At 42.9% G+C, this 20,780-nt stretch overlaps 2 protein-coding genes across 2 annotated transcripts in view; one reads left to right on the top strand and one right to left on the bottom strand.

Moving 5' to 3' along the window:
* ADAM12 (ADAM metallopeptidase domain 12) overlaps positions 1-10,716 on the top strand; it is a 168,024-nt gene extending 157,308 nt beyond the window's left edge. The window contains exons 17-23 of the mRNA XM_082053564.1: positions 526-603; positions 2,492-2,600; positions 4,997-5,132; positions 5,756-5,864; positions 6,331-6,501; positions 8,791-8,879; positions 9,160-10,716. Coding sequence (XP_081909690.1) covers positions 526-603; positions 2,492-2,600; positions 4,997-5,132; positions 5,756-5,864; positions 6,331-6,501; positions 8,791-8,879; positions 9,160-9,214 — 747 coding nt within the window. The 3' untranslated portion in view covers positions 9,215-10,716. The remainder of the gene's footprint in view (positions 1-525; positions 604-2,491; positions 2,601-4,996; positions 5,133-5,755; positions 5,865-6,330; positions 6,502-8,790; positions 8,880-9,159) is intronic.
* Positions 10,717-13,418: 2,702 nt separating this feature from the next.
* Positions 13,419-20,049, bottom strand: LOC309440520 (uncharacterized protein; the record flags this gene model as incomplete). Its single annotated transcript, XM_082054210.1, has 9 exons — positions 19,955-20,049; positions 18,743-18,975; positions 18,286-18,352; positions 17,633-17,760; positions 15,430-15,567; positions 15,002-15,053; positions 14,276-14,361; positions 13,534-13,783; positions 13,419-13,429 (listed from the first exon to the last, which is right to left on the bottom strand). Exons 5-9 carry the CDS (start codon positions 15,550-15,552, stop codon positions 13,419-13,421), a joined length of 522 nt encoding a protein of 173 aa, XP_081910336.1. The 5' UTR covers positions 15,553-15,567; positions 17,633-17,760; positions 18,286-18,352; positions 18,743-18,975; positions 19,955-20,049.
* Positions 20,050-20,780: the final 731 nt, after the last annotated feature.

The following is a 20,780-nucleotide window of genomic DNA, read 5'->3' as shown; positions in this document are numbered from 1 at the left end:
AAGTTCTGTACTAACACGAGTAAGTTGGGTGCTGTTGGTGTAACCAGAGCTGTGGTCACTGCACCTTTCCTGGAGGAACCGGCTGCTGCCGTGGAGACGTGAACGCAGCCACGTCACGTACATGAGAAGATGCTGCTCGGTGCATTCCTGGTCCTGAAGGAATGCGAATGACTGGGGTTTAAACTGGCTTTTCAAACAGCCCAAAGCCCAGCGGCTCACCACTAGTTCCACTTCAGTGAAACCCTGAGTGTCGATTTGCACCAGCTCAGCACATCAGCTGATGTGAACCAGGTCTGAAATTCAGGCTTGGCTGGGATGCTGATAGGAGCAGTTTGCACCTCGTGCAGATTTGGGCCTGAAATACTCACACAGTATTACTTTTGGTCAATGTGCCATCTTGATTTGGAATTCTTTAACTGGTAAAAGGGCCTCCGGTGTCTGGCCAGATGTACAGACAGGGACACGATGCCCTGTGGGCACCAGCAGTTCTGTCCCTGTTCACATTGATTTTCCCTTTTTTTGCAGATCTGCCTTAATCGCCGGTGCCAGAATACGAGTGTTTTTGGCGTCCATAGATGTGCAACAAAGTGCCATGGGCGAGGAGTAAGTATTATAGCAACACTTTTTTTACAATCAGTCAGTAAACACTGGATGAGAAATCATTTTACATAATAGCTTTGGGGTCTGTGATTGTTTGTAATATATCAAAGTCACTGCAATACTTTTTTATTATATATTTCCATTTCAGTGTCCCTTATATGAACTGCAAGAAATTATTTTTCTTCAACAAAGACATATTCATCAGGTAGCAATTATCTTGTCCTTAATTAACAGTCTGTGATAAAAAGGGAATGTTGTCATCTTCAAAGCAATTTGAAGTCTAACCTTCCTTCATGAAGGATTCCCATTAACGTTTTAAAAAATACAGTTTCTGTGTGGATAGAAGGTAAAATCTGCAGCTGAATTGAGATGCAAATGGAATAGCATTTCCAAAAGTATTAAAGTACAACCATGCTGATGAGTTCCATGGTATGAAAGTGGTGCAGGATGAAAAATTCAATGATAGCAGTTAATAATATAAAAGTGTTTTGAAACCTAGTTTATATTATGAAAATGATAATAATGTCAAGCTATGCCTTATTACCCTTGATTTGCTAATGAGCTGTTTGTTTCTGTGAAGAGCTGTGGCTACTGCATTGGAAGAGCCATAGGAAATTCTCTGTCCTCTCCTAAGAAGGGATTTTCATTTGATTTAACTTAGTTGATCATCCCCTATTTGAAACACGGAGCAGCCCTGGCAGTGCCGCCTGTTCCCGCTGGGCTGGAATGAGCATCGGCTTAGACGAGCATCTTTGTGTCTGTACGAGAGGGAACCTCTGGTGACTCCCGGGTAGCTGAATTCCGGATGGAATTCTAGATGGGGACTCCTGTAGCACTTTAATTTAAAAAAATACTGTTTAATGAATTATATTTTTAATTACCTTGCTGTCTTTGCAAAGTAACATTTTCATTTTACATGACCATAGGCAGTCTAAGCTGTGTGAATGATAATTTAATACTCTGCAGACACAGCCTGACCTCGCCAGAAAAAGGCATATTTGCAAACTCCTGTGAACTAAGAGTGTCTGACTTAGAAACACATTTATTAACCTATTGCGTAGTTTCTCCATGGTGGTGGTCGATCAGTGATGATCGGTGTCATCACGTAATTAAGAACCATATTGACAACTAGCCCTAAGCCCAGAAAATTTATTTAAAAATCAATTTGAGCATCTACACTTGACTGTGCCATCTTTGTCCTGGCAAGAACGTTTTTGGCCTGTTCAGTTTGTGTATTCTGTTGATACAGCATGGTCTTTTCTCTTCCTCTTCTCTTTCTCTCTTCTTCTTCGTCTTTGTCGTCTTCTTCTTCGTTGACTTCACCGTCTTCATCGTTGTCTTCTTGTTCGTCGTCGTCTTCTTCTTCCTCTTCATCGTCGTCTTCTTCTACCTCTTCGTCTTCTTCCAGTAACTGGTCATGGTAGAGCTGGGGATCTGAGTGGTGGAAGGATGGGTATTGAGTCTAGTACAAGGCCTTGACGGACAAGGAGGGTTCCCGTGGGCTGACAGAGCTTTACAGCCTCAACATCTTGTTTCTGTGGAGGCAGGAGGAACAGAAGCTAGAAAGCAGATAATGTCACTGCTGGAAACAAAGAGAGCATAAAACTTAAGAGGTGTGTGGTTATCCTTATCTTATTGAAGTTGTCAGCTGGTGCAGCTCAATTACCCACCAAATAAATAATGCTTTTTTAGGATCCCGGTTCCTGCACTCAGAGCTGCTCTGCGCCCTCTGGGTTGTGCCCGCAGGCAGTACCAGCACGGCACCTTTCCTCGAGAGGTTCTGTCTCTCTCAGATGTGTTGCTACCTGATCAGGAGGCCTTATCAGCCAGTGCTGCTCTCAGATCTGTAGGGTCATTCTTTCCATGTTAAGTCATTTGTCTTGTTTTGCAGGTCTGCAACAACAAGAAGAACTGTCACTGCGAGGCTGACTGGGCCCCCCCTTACTGTGACAAGCCGGGCTTTGGCGGCAGCGTGGACAGCGGACCCGTTAGGCAGGCAGGTTAGTGCTAATTCCTGCTCTACCTGTGCTTTCCATGATAAGGAGTGGAAACACACAGTGTTGTTTTGTAAGCAGTGAGATGGGAAAATAAGTCAGTAAATCAACTAGCTTTGTGCAGACATATTGGCAGCACCTTTAGAATGTAGTGAAGCAAAACCAAGGCCAGCCGAGTGCATCCATTTTCTTGTGTAACTAAAGGCACAGTGGTCCTGATGGCTTCTTTGCTTTGTCCTTTTTTGCCTCTTTTTTTATTTTCCAAGATGCATAGTTGGGTTCAGTGGCTCAGTGCAGTGAGTAGGAAATGGTGTTGATGGAGGCGGAGGATGAGGAGCTGAGGCCCCCCGGAGCTGGTCCCGTTGCCATGGCAGGTGTTGTCCGTGTTCTCCACTGGGAACCTCAGGGTGGAAATACCTTGTTGTACACACGTGCTCCTGTGGGTCTGTGCCTAATGGACAGTGGACATTGCAGTGATTATAAATGCAAAAGTATTGCAAAATCAGAAATCACATGTTACTCTTCTTTTGTATCGTGGAAAACAGCAGAGTTCTGATCGTGTCAGATTAAAGCTACATTTTATAGCTTCCAAATGTTTATCAGAAGTTTCCCTCACACGTGATAGTAGCAGGTGATGCGCGTTTTTGTAACTTGCATTCCAGTGTCCCCTGTTCAGTGTGCAGAACGTTGGCTGTAGCATCTTTGTTCAGCTTTGGCCAACCTCAGGAGTTATTTCTGCGCATTGTGAACTTGGACAGGATGTTACGGGCATCACAAGCCACTTTTGCTCCAGAGAACTGTAACTTTAGTGACTTCCCCAGAGATGTTTGTGATCCTTGAGTAAGCGACAGGATGAGCAGCCTTCTTGCACATACATATAGAAACTATAGGTTGCCGGAAAATGGTCTCTGTGTTTTCTTATGAATAATCCTATTCAAAACCAAAATAGTTTATATTCTCTACATGCCAGATCCTGCAGGGAATGATAATAGTGGATTTATGACACCATGGTCATTTCCATGACAAAACTTGACAGTATGATTTAACTGTGTAAAGATCTTTTTTTAAATGCCTCCCAGTTGTAAGATAACACAGAACCCGTGCTCGGGCACTGAACACGTGTGATTACTGGTGTGTTCAGTGTGTTAAGGTTTGCTCTAAAGCATTCTAGTCCTTTTTCAGCTGACCTGAAAATACCTAGGGAACCACAAAATAGAATAATGTGCTGCGTAGACAACACTAAGTGGAAAAGACAAATACAGGATATCTTTGATAATTCTTGCATTTTGTGGGTTTGGATCGAACTTCAACAAAAAATTGTTTTAACAATAGTTTATTATGGTGTGGTAGTTTCCCCATTTTTCTCAGAAGCCGGCGCTACATTCAGTAATGCTGGGAATAAACAAATACGGAAAGTGCTGGAGGAGCTCATTTTCTATCGCTGACACTTGCATTTAAATATGAACGCTTGACGGGGTGGTTTGGTTTATGACCTGAGTGGTTTGCACACATCTAAATCAAATTACAAAAGGATTAGCTCAATAAAACACTTTCATTTTAGTCAGTCAAGGCACATGGTCTCATTAGTATTTAGTAACTGATTTTACCCAGCTGACTTAGAATAAATGTATGTTTGGCACTCTGTATTTTTCTTACAAACAAGCCTTAGATATTTCATTGTTAGGTAGAGAAGTTAATTTAAATTGTGTAATCTTAGTTTATTAATTTTATTAATCTCTATAGGGATAGGGAGGGATTTATTATTCTGCAGCACTACAAGGTAACCAGTGCAGCACTCGATGCCCCAGGTGTAGTTGCTTTGGTCTGTGTTGCTGCCGTGTTCCCCGGGAGCTCAGGCCGGGCCAGGAGAAAATCATCAGCGCAGGGCCAGGGATGAGACCTGTGTTAAAACACAAGCAAACCCTTCAAAACTAGTTAGGAAGGAACTAGAATTAAATATTCCACTAGGGTGGAATATTTAAAATTTGCGCTTTACCAAACCGTGATTTAGGCATTTCTGTCCCATTTCTCTCCCTCCCACCCAGCAGCCCCTGCAGAAGGTGCCAGTGGGTGCTGCTGTGGCCGTCAGCCTGGGGTGTCCGCATGAGCCCCTGTGGCCCCGTTTGCAGGTGACAGCCCAGGCAGGACCCGAGCAGAGGAGCAGAGGGACTACAAGAAGGTGTTCATGAAAGGAACCTACAGTGTTAAATTTTAACCAGCTCTTCCCCCATGTTAGAGAAATAACTTGAAAACAGACCAAAATCATCTTCAATTTATAGTTTATTCACTTCACCTGTATTGCATTTGAAAAGTCAGGCCAGGCAGCGACGTCCTGCTCCACATACACAACCATCCCAGTAACAACAGCTCGAGAGAAGTTAATCCCATGTGTTTTGTTGCAGATAATAAGAGTTTAACCATAGGAGTGCTGATAACCATTCTGTGCCTTATCTTTGCTGGATCCGTCACGTATCTGAAGAGGAAGACTTTCATGAGGTGGTTGTTCACAAGTAAAAAGACAACAATAGAGAAACTGAGGTACGAGCATTTTCCCTAATTCTACTCTAATAGGTATTAGTAGAAAGTAGCTGTTAAGGTGGCAGCTCTCACCTTGATGTTCGTCAGACAACAGTGTGAAGGTGTTAGAAAGCACCAGCCTTAACAAAAATATTAAAGTATTAATAGCAGTGGTTTTCCTGCTTTAGTTTAATTTTATTGTCAGTAAATAATGGACGTTTTAGTTTGACTGTGTATCTCTTTTGTGATAAAAAATGAAGAAGTGAAGGAAGTATTGCCTTTATTTTCATTTGCTTGAAATAGTTTTATTACATTGCGTGGCCTTTTATCTAAACTCGGTCGAGTGAGCTGAAACTTCCATATTTGAGGTCATTACTGTTAAATGCCAGATTCATTAGAACAGTCTCCTGGGTGTTACAAAGCTGCATTTCCACAGATTGCAGCAGCTAATTGAACAGACCACTGCTTTCCAAACAATCACTGTTTATTTTGATTCTTGCAGGAGCGTGAGACAATTGTTGCTTTCCTTGTTTACTCTCAAAAGTCAGGAAGTCCATGCAAAATCTCATTCTGAAACAGGGCTACTGTTTAAAACCATGTTATAAAGTAGAATGTTGTGTTCAAGAAATATTTTTGTATTCCAGGTCTGTGAGTCCAGCAAGACCTTCCAGATCGTCTGAGCCAAATCGTGTCCATACCGCATCTCGCAATAAAAATCTCATCCTGAAGCCACAAAATACAAACATACAAAAAGTGAGTTAAAAGAAAAAAGTGCATATTTGGCATCTCATGTAAGTAATTGATCGTAACACAATTATGCCTCGGCAGGGGGACTGGACTGGATGATCTTCTGAGGTCCCTTCCAATCCCTAACAGTCTGTGATTCTGTGATCTTAATATCACATACAACTAACAATATGTAAAGTGGAGATTTAGGCTTCAAAATACTTGGATGGCTTCCACGTTTTAGGCGGGTGATGTCAAGTGCAGATATAGAACTCAGTGTCCAGGACAGAGCCGGGCCCTGACCCCAGAGCAGCACAGGGCGCAGTGCTGGAGCGGGACTCTGGAAGCTGCGGGTTGCTCTGTTTGCAGAGGTGTTGAGGGTAGAGGATTGCAGAGCAGAAGAGAAAAACAAGCTAATCACGTAGATTTTGAAGTAGCAATGCTCAGGTCAGCTCGTGAAGTTCCTAACTTTGTGTTGGGGTTGTTTCCACAGCGCGATGCTCCAAGGAGGCCGCTGCCCTATCAGGTGGTGGACATCGGCGGCCCCGTGCAGACAGAGGATCTGCCGCAGCTCAGGACCCCGCAGCGCGTCCTGCCCCCCCTGCCGTGCCCCCAGCCTGCGCCCCACAGAGCCCTGCCCCACAGGGCCCTGCGCTGCCCCCAGGTGAGCCTGGCGCTGCTGGGTCATATTTACTGTGTGAATATCTGCCTGTGCTAAAGGGGAATCAAGTGTTTTCTCACCTTTCATCTTGGCCTTTGCCCATAGTTATTTCTTTTGTGCAAGTTTAGAAACGCAGTGTAGATGTGATGTTTTATGCCAGCTGAGGCTGTGATCCTAAAATTTAGGATCCTGATCTCAAAAGCCTCAGCAGTATGAAGCAGCCCCATGTTAGAGCAAACACAAGCTCAGCTCAGCAGCTGCCCCGCCGGAGGGACCCGCTCTGCTTAGCGAGGCGCCAGATCCTGCACTGCAGCTGAGGATGCACATGAGCAAGGGTGCATTAGCCTGATGTGCTTGTTCTGCCAAGGGGGGAAGAATTGCATGTTTTTTTTCCCAGAGCACAGATCTGAAAAGCAGACTTGTCATTACCCCCAGTTCCATGTAGACACACCTTTCATTGCGATGTTCAAGTAGAGCTAGTAACCTTTTTTTGGCAGTAAGATGCATCTCAGGGTGATGTTCAGAGCAGATTAAGTTGTCTGTGCAGTTGTCTGTATTAAATCGTCCCTTTTCTTGTCACTGGCTTCTCTTTTGGTTGCATTTGGAGCGTGACTGTGTCTAAGCAAAGATTCAGGCACCCAGCTATTTCTGTTTTCTGGACATTGTGCTATTCTGGATATAGTACAAGATGAAGTGAATGTCGTTATGAACAACCTGTCTGAAATGAGTATCCCATGGATTTGGATGCTGCAAATCCGGACTCCAATAGCTGTGTGTGGTTGCACGAACACTGAGGCGGGTGAGCTGCGGTGAGCTTGTGTGCTGTGACCGCAGGAAGAGTGTACCTGCTCTCAGTTCTGTCCAGTCTGAACACAGAATCACTCAGGTTAGATCAGTTCTGTATCAGTTCTGTGTCGTGGGAAGGGATCATGTTTTGAAAAGCTTCCTTTGCTGGTGTCTGATCAGACTGCGACTTGCAGCAGGAGAACCCGATGGGACAGAGCTGCCTGAGTACTACAGGCACGCTCAACATTCCATCCTGGCTCAGGCCTGATTATTTTGAGAATATTTGCCATTCTTTTTACCCCCAAAGACAGAGCTCACAAAGTTCTTCCAGCAGGACACGGTTATCTGGGGTTTAGTGGAAGTTCTTCTGCATGACAGTCGAGATTCATTTTTCTATTGAATATGAGATTTGGCTATAACAACAAGTTAAAATAAGGTTGTTTTTTAATGATGCTCTTTCTGATTCACTCAAGAACTCATACATGTTGTGTCAAGAGTGAAAAAGAAGAGGGACATGATGTACAGCTTTAAAATTAAAGAATCTGAAGCAACTATCTAGCAGGTTTATTTAAGCTCCCATCTTTTCTTCCTTATCAAAATGCCTACTGAGAGGTAGCTGGCATTTTCCTTCTTGAAAGAGCCATCATTTGTCCTGAAAAGTAATAGAACAAGTGGACGTTCAGAACAAATAATGAGAAGCTGTACTTTCTTCATGAGCAATTCATACCTCTGGTTGTTTTTTATGATGTCTTTCAGGGGATCTTTATCTAGATCACGCTTGGGAGCTCAACTTGTTCCTTTTTGGTCAACTTCACTAATGATAGTTGTGGCAAACCAAGAGAGTAAAACTACTTAGAAAAAGCATGAGTATGCAGTTCAGATAGCAGAAGGTTTGGGGTGCACTGGAGGGTTTGTGTGTGTGCCCTGAGCAAGTCACTTACTGCATCCCAGTTCTTGAGAACCGAGAGCTCACATGGAGCCGCTGCGGGTTTGCAGCGCTGGGACCAGGCGGCAGAGCCAGCAGCTCACGCTCGGCTGGCGGCTCCGGTTCTTCCATCAATCCTTCCATTGCACGGCAGCATCGCCAGAAAAAATGCCACAGATGCTCCCAGTTCAAACTGGACTTGAGCAGTTTGGTTTTGTGGGCATCTCAATTGGCATTTTCAAGTCAGTTTTGGTATTTCCATCTTTCTCTAGAGCTACTTGTAGAATTTTATGTATTCAATCTATCTTGTTTTCATTTACCACGAATTAATCAGCTCCAGTGTAGATGCACCCAGTATTTCTAGAGTAAAGAATTAAAAGAAACAAGATCATTACAATGCAGTATTAAGTGTTTGTTTTAATATATAAGTGCCTGTTTATTAAAAATAAGTTATGTCTTGCTCATTTCAATATATTTGGTCACAACTATTCCAAACTTACCTTCAGTTCCTCTCAGTCGTTGCTGTGTTGAGTGTGTTCTGTCGGTTCCAAAGACTAACGTGAGATGGTGTTTGATCGCAGGAGAACCCCAAACCAACTCCTCCTCGGAAGCCGCTCCCGGCCGACCCGCCAGGACACCCCCGCGCTCCGCCCCCCGGGGCGCCCCGAAGGTCAGTGGGAGCGCTTGGCAACAACCCCTCTGCTACCTGAGAGCACAGAGTGTCAGAGCGAGCATCGCGGGGGCTGGGGGGCAAAGAGGGGACAGATTGATAGCAGGGCCTGGTGTGATGGGACAAGGGGTGGTGGTTTTAAACAGGAAGAGATTCAGGCTGGACATGAGGAAGAAATTGTGCCCGAGGGTGGTGAGAGCCTGGCCCAGGTTGGCCAGAGCACCGTGTGAAAACTGTTGCAATTTTAAATACCAATTTGCTGTTTCCTTTCTGTCCGCAGACCTGCTCCCAGGCAGCCGCCGCAGGTATCCCGGTCCAGCAACACTGTGATGTGAAACGACGAGAAAACCTGACACCTTGATTTTCCAAAGTGAAGACAGAAGTTTGCACTATCTTGAAACTCCAGCTGGGGTTCATTTTTATGACAATACTTAGAATTTTTAATGTTTAAAACAGCATTATTTTTAAGAATTCTGAGCTACTGCCTTTGGTGCTGTGCTGTGCTATGGTGCTCTGTATACTTGCTCAGGTACTTGTAAATTATTAATTTATGTTGAATATTTATTACAGTGCAGTGCACTGTAGTAGATATTTTTACCATAGCGAAGTTTTCCTAAAAAGGAAGCCTTTTTTGTAATATTTCATTGAACTTGAATACTTCTGCTCTATCGGTCCTATGTAGAGTGGTTAGTTTTAATCTGTTCTTTAAGCGCTGATACTCCTGGATAAATCAAATGTACAAACAGCTCTATCTCAATGGTTCGTAACCAACTTCTGAATAAATCTGTCAGGGTAGAAGCAAAACCAAAAACTCTTCTGGAACATGGTGAAATGCCCGATATCTGCACCCAGATGGGTAACATATTAACCACAGGATCCCTCAGTGTGAGCAGCTGTGCTGTAATTTCAACTTTCACGTTTGAAATCGCCGAGAAATCTGTGCGGAAAGAGGATGGATTCACTTGGGCCAAGTTCTCTTACTCAACAAGTACTGTATAGCGTAAAACTGTATTTTTTTAAACCTCATTTTCCTCAGACACAGTGTGGTTGGTACATATGACTGCAGATATCGGGCCTCCCGGCGTCATTACCTTTTGGGTGCTTTGGGAGTTCAATTCAGGCTGCGTGTGAGGCGGTTGGACCTCGCTGTGCCGCTCGGACACTCAGGGGCTGGGGAAGCCAACGCCACCGAGAATTGCATTGTAAGAATCAACTAGTATACTTACTTCTTTTGCCTCATCGCTCTGCTTATCGACTGTATTTTGCATATTTACTACTGTTTTGTATTTAACTCCTAAGATATTGCTCTAGGTTTCTTAATTTTCAAATCAAAATGCGTATTTTCATACGGAGACTTTGTATCTCTTGACTCTGTGGTGCCATTGGATGTGATGGGGTCCGTACCAGCAGCGCTGCTGCACACGGCTGTTCCACCTGCGCTGTAACAAACACAGACAGCAGTTGAAATAGAGGGGGAAGGAACTATTACCTTATGCAGGTTGGTTTCCTTATTGCTTGTAGTTTTTGTTTCTTTAAGCAAAAATAAAAGCATTGATAGAAACTTGGATCTCAGTAAGTCTAATTGTATGTAATTCTCCTGGTGATTCCCCATTGTTGCAATATTGATATATTAAATAAACCACAGTTTAGTTTGTTGCTGAACAGTAAAGTAAATGCTTCCCAAAAGCATTTCAGTTCTTAAATCAACTACGATACAGGAGCAGTGCTTCGTGTACGGAGAATCACCGCAGCAGTGATGCCGACTTACCCTATTTTACATATTTTGTATTTAAAACACCAATTTGGTCTGTCAGCAGTAGCTTTATATCTAAAACGGGAGGGTGAGGGGGCAGACACGTCTCAGTTTGCTGGTTTGAATACTCCAATTTTTATAATAAGTCATCATGCTCTATCAAAGTGTTTCTGATAAATCCCCAAAATCTTAAGACGAAACTATCAGTAGTGAAAGAAGGTGGTGAAAATACACGACTACAAAGTTTGTGTTATTAGCGTCAGAAGTTTTAACATCGGAATTTAACAGCACCGGCTTAGGTGAGGCTTAGCACACGTATAAACTTAGATCTTTAAAGTAGCCTTTAGGTTTCAAACAAATGTGCCCCACCTGTGTAGTCTTCTGAGCACAGAAATCGAAATATCCATCCAGGGCAGCCAGCGTAGTCCGGGGAAAAACGCGTTTGAACAAGCTGTGAACTAAGCAGAAAACCAAGCAGAAAAGCATATGGCAAATGTATTAACTGTGAACATTGTTCTAAAACAAGCAGCTGAAGCACGAGCGCCCAGTGACGTGCAGTGTCGCGTGCGTATTATCCACCGGAGTCCCTGGCTCGAGTTAGAGGTGGCTGAAGCCAGAGTCCCTGTTGGAGCCAAGGGCCAGCAAACCCCACCGTCCTGTGACAATGACAACCCTGACTTGAGTCTTTTCACAGCAAACAGATGAGTAGGTGCGATGTAACAGGCGTGTAATCTGGAATCCTCCCCCTTAGCAGATATGCAAATGTATTTATACCTATTCAGATGCAAAATACTACAGGCAGAAAATGATCTGTAGCTTTTAGAGGGGATTAAAAAAAAAACAACAACCCCCCCCCCAAGCTATGTAATGTTTTTTCTGTTTTGGTTGGGTTTTCTCCTCCAGGGTGTGAGCAGTAGCTGGCTGTGTCATTTACTTTTTTTAATATACCAAATCAGTGTCTTTACGATTAGACATGCAGATGTCATGTAAAATTTCATTGTGAAAACCAGCTGAATGGTTTTCCATTGTTAAGGCCAGTGTACGCAAACAGATCACTGTGGGCTACACCGGGGTGTAGAATCCAAGCTTTGCTGCTCACTGTGTGGACGTGCAGTAGCTGCTCACACAGGAGTCAGCTCAGCACAGGCTCTGAGTCCTGGTGTAACACACACACATTCACCTACCTCTGCGCAGCAAAGTTCTGCTTGGAAATCACCTTGCAAATGGTGCTGGGCCTCAATGTCTCTTCGTGGAGCAGCACTGCTCCTGTCTGCTCCTCCTGGCTGTCGGCATCGCGCGCTCCCGGCCTCTTGGCTCCAGTATTCCTAGGGGGCTTTTTAACCTGTTCATTATCAGAACGGCAGCACTTTTGAAAACTTTCATGGTATGTTATCAGAGCCTTTCAAAAGCTCAGGAAAGTAACAGGTAGCTTTTTCCTTGGTTTCCATTCTGATTTCTTCTGAGCATTTTGAGTACACAATGTTCTCTTTTATTAACTTCCAGTCAACTAACAGTATTTGGTAATTTAACTGTAAGTTACCATGTAAAAAAAAAAAAACCAAACAATTCTTTATCTTACGAGTGTTCTCCAAAATGGTATTTTCTAAACTCAGTGATGCTAAAACTCACCGTGCACCCAGCGCAGCCCCGATCGCTCACCGCGCACGGGCAACGTTGAACGTCCCCACGGGCTCCCGGCAGCCGCCCCGCGCACACGGCGCCGCAAGAGGAGCATAAAAACCCGCAGCATCTGGAGAGAAAGGCTTGAACTCTCTGAATTCCGTTAGTTCAGGAATCGAATGCTCAACGTCATCATCATGCCAACGCTTGCTTTGCCATTACCCGATTTTTTTCCCCTTTGTAGAAATGAGCAATAAATTTTTAACATTTACTACGTGTCTAATTTTTACATATCTGAATGTATGTGCTTTAACGTACTCACACAAGGTTCTGGTGCATAGCATCAGCACAAGAACAAATGTATAGATTTTTAACTATAACATCACAAAGCGTCTCCTAGGAACATAAGCAATCAAACTACGAGAAGGAAAAGAAACATTTTGGAAACACTTGAAGGCAGGCGATCTAAAAAGACAGAGTTTTTACTTGAAAAGCTGCTATTGTTTTAAAAAAATATGGTGAGTAATTAACTAATATGTCATTACAGACTGACAAGAACCCAGCCCAGCACGTCATCTTTATGAACTATTCATTTACAATCCTGTAGTTAACCCAGTTTGCTGAACTTTTCACAATCACCTGTAGCTGTTTTTTTCCAATGCGGCCGGTTTTAACTAACGTAGAAATTCAGCAAATGAACCCGCTAATTGCACAGCTGAACCAGCAGCTCAACCTGCAGTTCTCTCAGTAAATACATTCCTCGTTAAATCAGTGTTCTGCCTGTGTAACTGCCCACATGGGTAAGAAAACGCTCACCTGCTTCTCCGTGGGCTCTGAGCAAGCGCACGGGACGGGTCACTTGTCAAGGGGAATAAATCCTGATGATGCTATATATCAGATAATGCTTTACCTGGAGGAAAGGACTGGATTAAAAAAAAAGCAATTTAATTTTGCATTTTTCAATGCTTGACCTTCCAGTCTTGTCATTACTTGACACAGAGACATCCAAGACTACTTTTTAAACCCCAAACCATAGAAATCATACCTTACGGCAGGCCCGGCTCTACCTGAGCACCCAGGCGGGACTCCAGGGGCAGCAGCGGGAGGAGCTGTCACTGTCACAGAACCACTCGGTACCACTGTCACAGGACCACTCTGTACCACTGTCACAGGACCACTTGGTACCACGGTCACAGGACCACTCGGTACCACGGTCACAGCACCACTCGGTACCACTGTCACAGCACCACTCGGTACCACGGTCACAGCACCACTCGGTACCACGGTCACAGCACCACTCGGTACCACGGTCACAGCACCACTCGGTACCACTGTCACAGCACCACTCGGTACCACGGTCACAGCACCACTCGGTACCACTGTCACAGCACCACTCGGTACCACGGTCACAGCACCACTCGGTACCACGGTCACGGATGCTCCGCGGCTCCGTCATTTGCTGTGGCTTCTTCGGCAGGTTTTGGTGGTTGTTTTTAAAACGTTGAGTTAATTTTTGCTCGCAGATACCAACCTGAAGGAGAAAGAACGTCACGTATTTTCTGATTTTAAAATGACCTAAATGAAAGCACATCCTAGAAATTTGCTCATTTTTTCCTCTTTCTAAAGCCGTCTGTATGTAAGGAGCAAATAGTGAAGTAATACACTGGTATGTTCCCCACTGAAGTAAAATGTTTCTGCAACAATTTTAGAAGCTTCTTGTGCAGTGTTCAGGTAACTTAGGGAATTATTTTTAATTGCATCATCATTTCCAATTTCAATTTTCAATCACAATCTTTCTATTATTAATGCATCTGATGTTCTGGTATGAATGCATCTGATGTTCTGGCAACCTGACCAAGTCATGGCTTAAGACAATGTGTTCAGTAGAAGCATTTTTGGGAAAAAACATGAACAAAAAGTGAAGATAAAGCCACATTGCAATTTTCATTACCACAAAAGGTAACAAATATTGATCAGAATGTATCAAACAATGGAAGTTACTTCTTTTTTGAGGTAGAGTTACCTGTTCAGTCTGTACGAGCCGTTCCCTGGGTGCCATTTCAAAGCAAAGCCAGTACCCGACAGCACTACGACATTTCATTTCACAACCTGGGAAGAATTACAATGTTTTAAAAGCTAGTCTATGCATATCTCATGCTATAGTTTGCAGACAACCATCAAATACTTGTTGGATTAACATATAATTCCTGTACTCTGTTCTCCAAGTGTACAGTGTCCAATTACCTTCTGCACAGTCCTCCTGCTGGGAAATGTAACGCCATTTGTATTAGAACACAAACATTCCTCCCCAGTCTATAGGAATTAACACCATTTCTTTCCCTGCAATCGACGTGGCCTCCTACTAAAAATGGGTTGATACAAAGATAGTATTTCCTCTAAGGCTTTGTCCAATGGTTCTTTCAGACTAGGCTACGTACAATAATACTCCACACACAATAATGCAATCATTTAGGTAAATTAAGGTATTGTTTAATACCAGGCTAAGTCAATGCAAAAATAAAGGTTTTACTGGGTAGAACTGATGAGTGGCGATCCATTCTTACCTTCCTTTAGCATCGCTGTCACACACGACCGAAAACACCTCAGGTCATTCATGGCAGATATTTTAATACTGAAGTTGTATATTACTTTTTCATTCTGAAAGCCTAAAGTGCATTTTTCACAAAGATACATCAGGTTAGTTGTAAACTAATACACTTTTCTGAAGGAATATTAGATGCCCTCAAACCTTGGGCATGTTCTTCACTCCGAGAGTTGAGGCTCCATTTGCTGCACATGATCTGAAAATGGGCAGATTTAAAGAAGGATATTCATAGGGTTGGGTAAGAAATGTGAATGTTCTGTTCACTAAAGGGACACCCATGAAAATAAAAAAGGTCTCGAAGAAGAGAGGAATCGGTAGAGAACAAAAAGAAAGAATTCAGCATTTAATTTCCAGCAGCTTAAAGACAGTTTGCAACATCCCCAGGGGAACGCTGAAGTGTATCTGTTTATTTGAATTTCTTGCATGCAAGAGGGTTTGGTTTTGTTAGAGGAAAACAGTGACTGTAAATCCCATAGATGCACTTAAATAAAGCAGAAACGTGAAGAGCTCCTCGATTTAACGAGTGCAAAGAGCCAGAAAGCCGGATGCGAGAGGTGAAACAGGAAACTTACTGCACTGATCCGAGGTCCAGTGTCCATGTTTTCAGCTCTTGGTGGAAAACACCGGCTGTCGGAGTCGCCCATCTCTGAGCTCAGACACAGAAATGGCGAGTTTGCTCTTGGCGCTTTCTTCATCTTTTAATAAAGTGACTGAGCTCCAAACAAACAAAAATCATCAAAAATGGAGAAGGAAATACATTTAAAAAAATAAACGCAGAGCCTCAAAAATCAATCTATAGAAATTATTCCTATCTGCCTATGAAATCTTCCAGGAGTCTTTTACAATACTGAAAGACAAGAACAATAGCCTATTCCTTTTAACAATAAAAAAGGAGAGAAAGCGAGGTTCTCATTTTTAGAGCAGTTTCCAGCAGTACCAGAGTTGGTTTCTTATTCAAAACCTGTGAGAGTGACAAGAGCATCCAGCTGCTGCAGCCTCTGGGCTGGGAACTTTCTCCTGGAGTCCAAAAAGGAGCAGACACTGAAAAAAATAACCCCAAATTCTGTTTGAAAGGTGTAATCTATGTCTTATGCCAACAAAATCTGTGGTGCTGGTGGCTGGCATTAGTGTATGGACTAAGGTTTTAATAAAGCATAAGATACTAAAGCATCTGAACAGCCCTGTTGCTACTCACAGCCCGCACAAGGATGCAACGCAGAGGCCTAAGGTTGGTACAGAAACCGTTAATTTGATTTTGGCAGCAAGTAAAGCCCAGTGACACACAAATTGCAGCAAACAGATGGTCTGAAATAACTTTTAGGTAATGCCCCAGTAGTCTGCACGAGACACAGTTATTCAAAAACACAGGTTGGGAAGAGCTGCAAAGATTAATCAAACTCCTCCTCGTTTATCATATATTCATATTCATCATATATCAGAAATTCCACATCTACTACTCGAGTAACTCCCGGTGTTGTTTTACAACTCCAGAGCACACAGATGTTGCTGGGGCACAACTGCCAGATGGTTTCTGCTCAGCCGTTCAAGCCAATCCCAAATCTAGAGGTGGTGACAAAGGACAGAAGCCTCTCCAAGGAAGGACTTGATTCTTCTCCCCCACTTTGTCTCTAGTTTCTGCCATGAAGCTTTGCAACCTCTCATTTACGCTCATAATATCCAGAAGCACCATCATAAGTTACAGAAAAGACAGTTAAATGGATTGATTGGAGTAATGAATTACACTGTCAAAATGCTCACATTTCGGGTTTTTCTTCTCCTACAGCTTTGACTTTTCTAGGCCACTGAAACACCCTGAGACGTGGTTTCTTCGCTGTGAAGCTGCACCTGAACACCCCCAGCACTGACTCTCACACCCCACACCTGGAACGTACTCAAGTTTCCGAAAGTTGTAGCCAGAATATTTTTTCCAATTAGAGGTTTGGTTGCTGCTGGAACTTTAACTTGATGTTACTCACTTCTAATTTCACCACTTCAGCCCAGGGTTACTATTCTCTCTCTCCAAAAAACTTCATTACAAAGCCAGTACTTTTCCCAGCACCACCACAGCTCCGTTACATTGTTTTTAATGTGGATAAGGTCTCCTTGAAAGCTGAACCAATGCTATCAGAAATCGATCCCAGTAAACATGTTTACCATCTGACTCCTTTAGAATGGGTACAAATACAAAACGTCCACGCCAAAAAATAAGGACCAATTTTTCTATAGAAGTCTATGATGTGGCCAGAGTGGAAATCAAAAGACATAACGATCTGTTATTGTGAGTGGCAGTAGAGTCACTGGAGTCTTGGAATGCCTTAAATGCAGATACAACATCGGTTCAGCAGTTCTATTAATGGCAAACAGAGCTCATCTCATCAGATACCGAGCAGCTTCAACGTCTTTCTTACGCAACGTGCCTGTTCCAAGTACCGAGGATGCAGAAATGCAAGAACAACAACACGACAGCAGCAAGGAAGCTGCACAGAATGTGTTGGATTCGATAGTTTTCCAATTCATATTCATCTCCAATAGCAGCCCAAAGTCAACCACAATACAACAAGAAAACGGGCAAAAGTTTAAAGACAAAAGGTTAATTCTCAGTGCAATGCAGTTCTTGGAGAGGCCACATCCTGCATCTTGCCCTTCCTCTTCAAAGCCTCTTGGCTTTTGAGGAACAAGAAATACAACAGCTCTTTGTACTCTGGAAACAGCACGAAATGAGTCCAGACAAACGGCTCCGAGCAGCCACTGCTGAACAGAGTTTCCCAAACTCACGTCTCGAGACGTTGGCCAGAGCAGAACGAGTCTGGGGCATCAGCTGCCGGAGCCGCGGGCCCAGGAAGCACCTTCTCCTTCCTTCTCCTCTGGAAGCATCAAACCAGAAGCACGAACGGCATCCTGTGCTGTACAGCATCACAAACACATTAGGCAACAAAAAATTCATACAGTTATAAGTACTTTCAACATAAAATTACTAGTATAACTAGTTATTACTATATATCCAGCAGTGTTATATACATACTATATATATATAATTGCTATATATCCAGCAGCATTAAAGTTATGAAAACGGAAACTCTGGTAACCCACTGGTGGCTGATATAACGATGAGGCTGCTCCTCCTGCCCCTTGCTCTGTCTGCACTCCTGCAGGAGCCTCTATCAATCTGATTTTTTTCCTTAATCTAAGCTTGTTTTACAGGTCATCAGTTTAATTTCTCAGTGTTTTAGATTCTCCACTGTTCTCAATTAGAATAACATTATATCCATCAATCCTTATCTCTGAATCTCCAGCTTTTCATTCAGCCTCCCAGCAGTCTTGCTCAGAGCTTCTCAACACCTTATCAACAGCAAACATGTTGATTAAATTATACCACCCATTTGCTAGTATTTACTGAGCCGTTACTAAATATGTCCAATTTTGTTTACTAATGCACGTTTGTGTCTCTCCATGATGCGAAACCAAAAAGAGCCAAACCTCCTGTTCCACGGAAACCTGCAAATGAAACAAAATATCTCACTTTTATTAAAACTAAAAACGTACAATTATAGGCGAGGAAGGGTCCCTATTATATCTTGTATCAACTGCCAGTGAGAAAATTTCCTTACTCTCTGTTACCTATTAAGGAACTGTTATTTTCCCATTAATTAAATATAGCTAAAGAGATCTAATTACAAAAGCACTACAGTGGAAGCATCACTGTCCTAAAGCCTTAGAGATTATGGTATTTATTGCTATCATATTAGTAGGATTTTATCTTCTCCTCCGTTTTTCAGTCATTTTCACAGTTCTTCACTCTTTGAACCCATTCCCTTGTCATCATCCTTTCAGGCAAATAGGTTTCCATTAAGCAGCAGCACTCCATTGTATCAGTGCGGGACTAACCTGAGTCTGAAAAATTAACCTGTTGCCATGTGGGACAACGCTCTGCGAAACGTAGAGATGAACCACCTGCATTCCAACCATCATCAACCACGCACGGAATAACACGAATAACTCCGCCTGCAGCCCCGTGCAAAGCTGTCGGGCCTCCCAGATCTCCGGCTGCCCAAGCAGCACCTTGTGGTCTCAGGTACTTCACCATCTCCAGGTGAGCAGCCAAGGTAGCCAGCATCAGGCTGTGGTATTAAAAACACAGAAAGAAAGGAAATCAACCTGCTGCAAAACCAGGATATCATTATCACTGCTAAAAAAATTGAAGCGTTTAGTCTAATATGTGAGAACTGAAAATATCTTAATTTGTGAAGACAAGGAATAACAGCATAAATACATTTTAAAAGCTCGATGCACGCCTAAGAGCTTTCTGAGACCTCTTGAAGGGTTGCCACACTTCACAACAGGGTAAGGGGACACATAAGCACAGAAACAAGCACTGAGAAATCCACGGTGGAATCTCAACTCTCCTATTGCCTTCACTACCCATTAGTTCAGAAAGGGGATTTCATTTCAACACCTACATTTTACATTTAATGTAATTCTCCTATTGAATTCTCAGTTCCCACTCTGGTACAAGGGTGTGACCTTTATATTTCAGATATCAGCTGGAAACTATTAAAACCTAAAGGATCTGGACTTACGCCTCTATTCCAAAAGAAACAAACTGACAATAGGTTTCTTTCTGCTTGGGTAAATTCTTAAAATACCCTTTTTATGCTTAAAAGGCAAAGGTATTTAAGGTGTTTTTACGCTCCAGAGGTTTGTTACTGCTTTTCTATTCTATACCCCCTATTGCTGGATGTCAGTGGCACTGACCACTAAAATAAAGCCAGCAGACAGGTCTCTGTGATAGTTCTTGTGCTTCGGTATGGTCACGGGTGCCTGGAACAGCTTCCACCAGCGGTTTGCCGTCTGCACCAGCTCTAGTTCAGCCTTGTCTCCAGCACAGGTGAGAAGATGTAAAATGCTGCATCTTCAGCAAATCTCTAGAACTGCCTTAATCTCAGGATCATAAAAACCGGCACGGAGCTCAGGTCTTTAGTCCAACCCCTGCTCAAAGAAGGGTCAGCGCTGAACTCAGACCCGGCTGCTCAGGGATTTATCTCATACGGTCTTGAAAAGTTCTAGGGATGAGGATGGGGCACAACCCCTCGGGGTTACCTGTTCTGCCGCTCCGCAGTCCTCGTGGCAAAGAGATTTTCCTCACACCCAGGAGAAACCTCCGTTCCGTGAGTTCAGGTCTGTTGTCAAATAATCAGTGGACCTGTAGGATTAGACAGACTGAAGGTATCAGGAAGTTCAACACATTAGCCTAACAAGTGTTTGTCTTGCATTTTCACCCTCATCTTTTCTCTCTTTCTGTTGAATACTGCGCTTCAGATGCTCTCAACATCATTAACTGCACTAGCCACACCGGCGGTCCTCACGCCATCTATTTAGTGTCTGATTCTCAAAACCTTAACTGTAATAAAAATGAAAATATATACCATAACTTAATAATAAATTAATAAACAAAACAAAAATACTGTGGAAAAAACCTATAATATTGTAGAACTCCAGCTAAAGAAATACCTCAGAGATTGTTCTTTTATTTATTGTCTTAAATGATGAAAACATCAGATGATGGTGTTTATTTTCTCCTGTCCCTCAGTGTGGTTCCACAGCACCTCTCAGGTGACACTATGTTTATATACAATAGAAACATATACATATATCTTAAACTTTAAGAATGCAGGACTTTAAGAGCTCTTCCAGGTCATCAAGTCCAGTCTCCTGCTATTACAAGCAACCGTATTATTTTATGCCTTTCAAAAATAGAGCACATGCAGTCCCCAGTGTCATATTTCCCTATTCCAAAAATCTCACTATTGGTGCTTCATTATCTGCCTTTATTATATATGATATACCTATCTAATATAGTATTTATGATATATAATTATATATTTTATTAACAAAACTGTAGGACTCTCTCAACTAACGAGTCTTC

The sequence above is a fragment of the Streptopelia decaocto genome (assembly GCF_964273445.1).
Source record: "Streptopelia decaocto genome assembly, chromosome: 5".
Classification (NCBI taxonomy): Eukaryota; Metazoa; Chordata; class Aves; order Columbiformes; family Columbidae; genus Streptopelia; species Streptopelia decaocto.
This window is presented reverse-complemented; position numbering and strand designations above follow the sequence as displayed.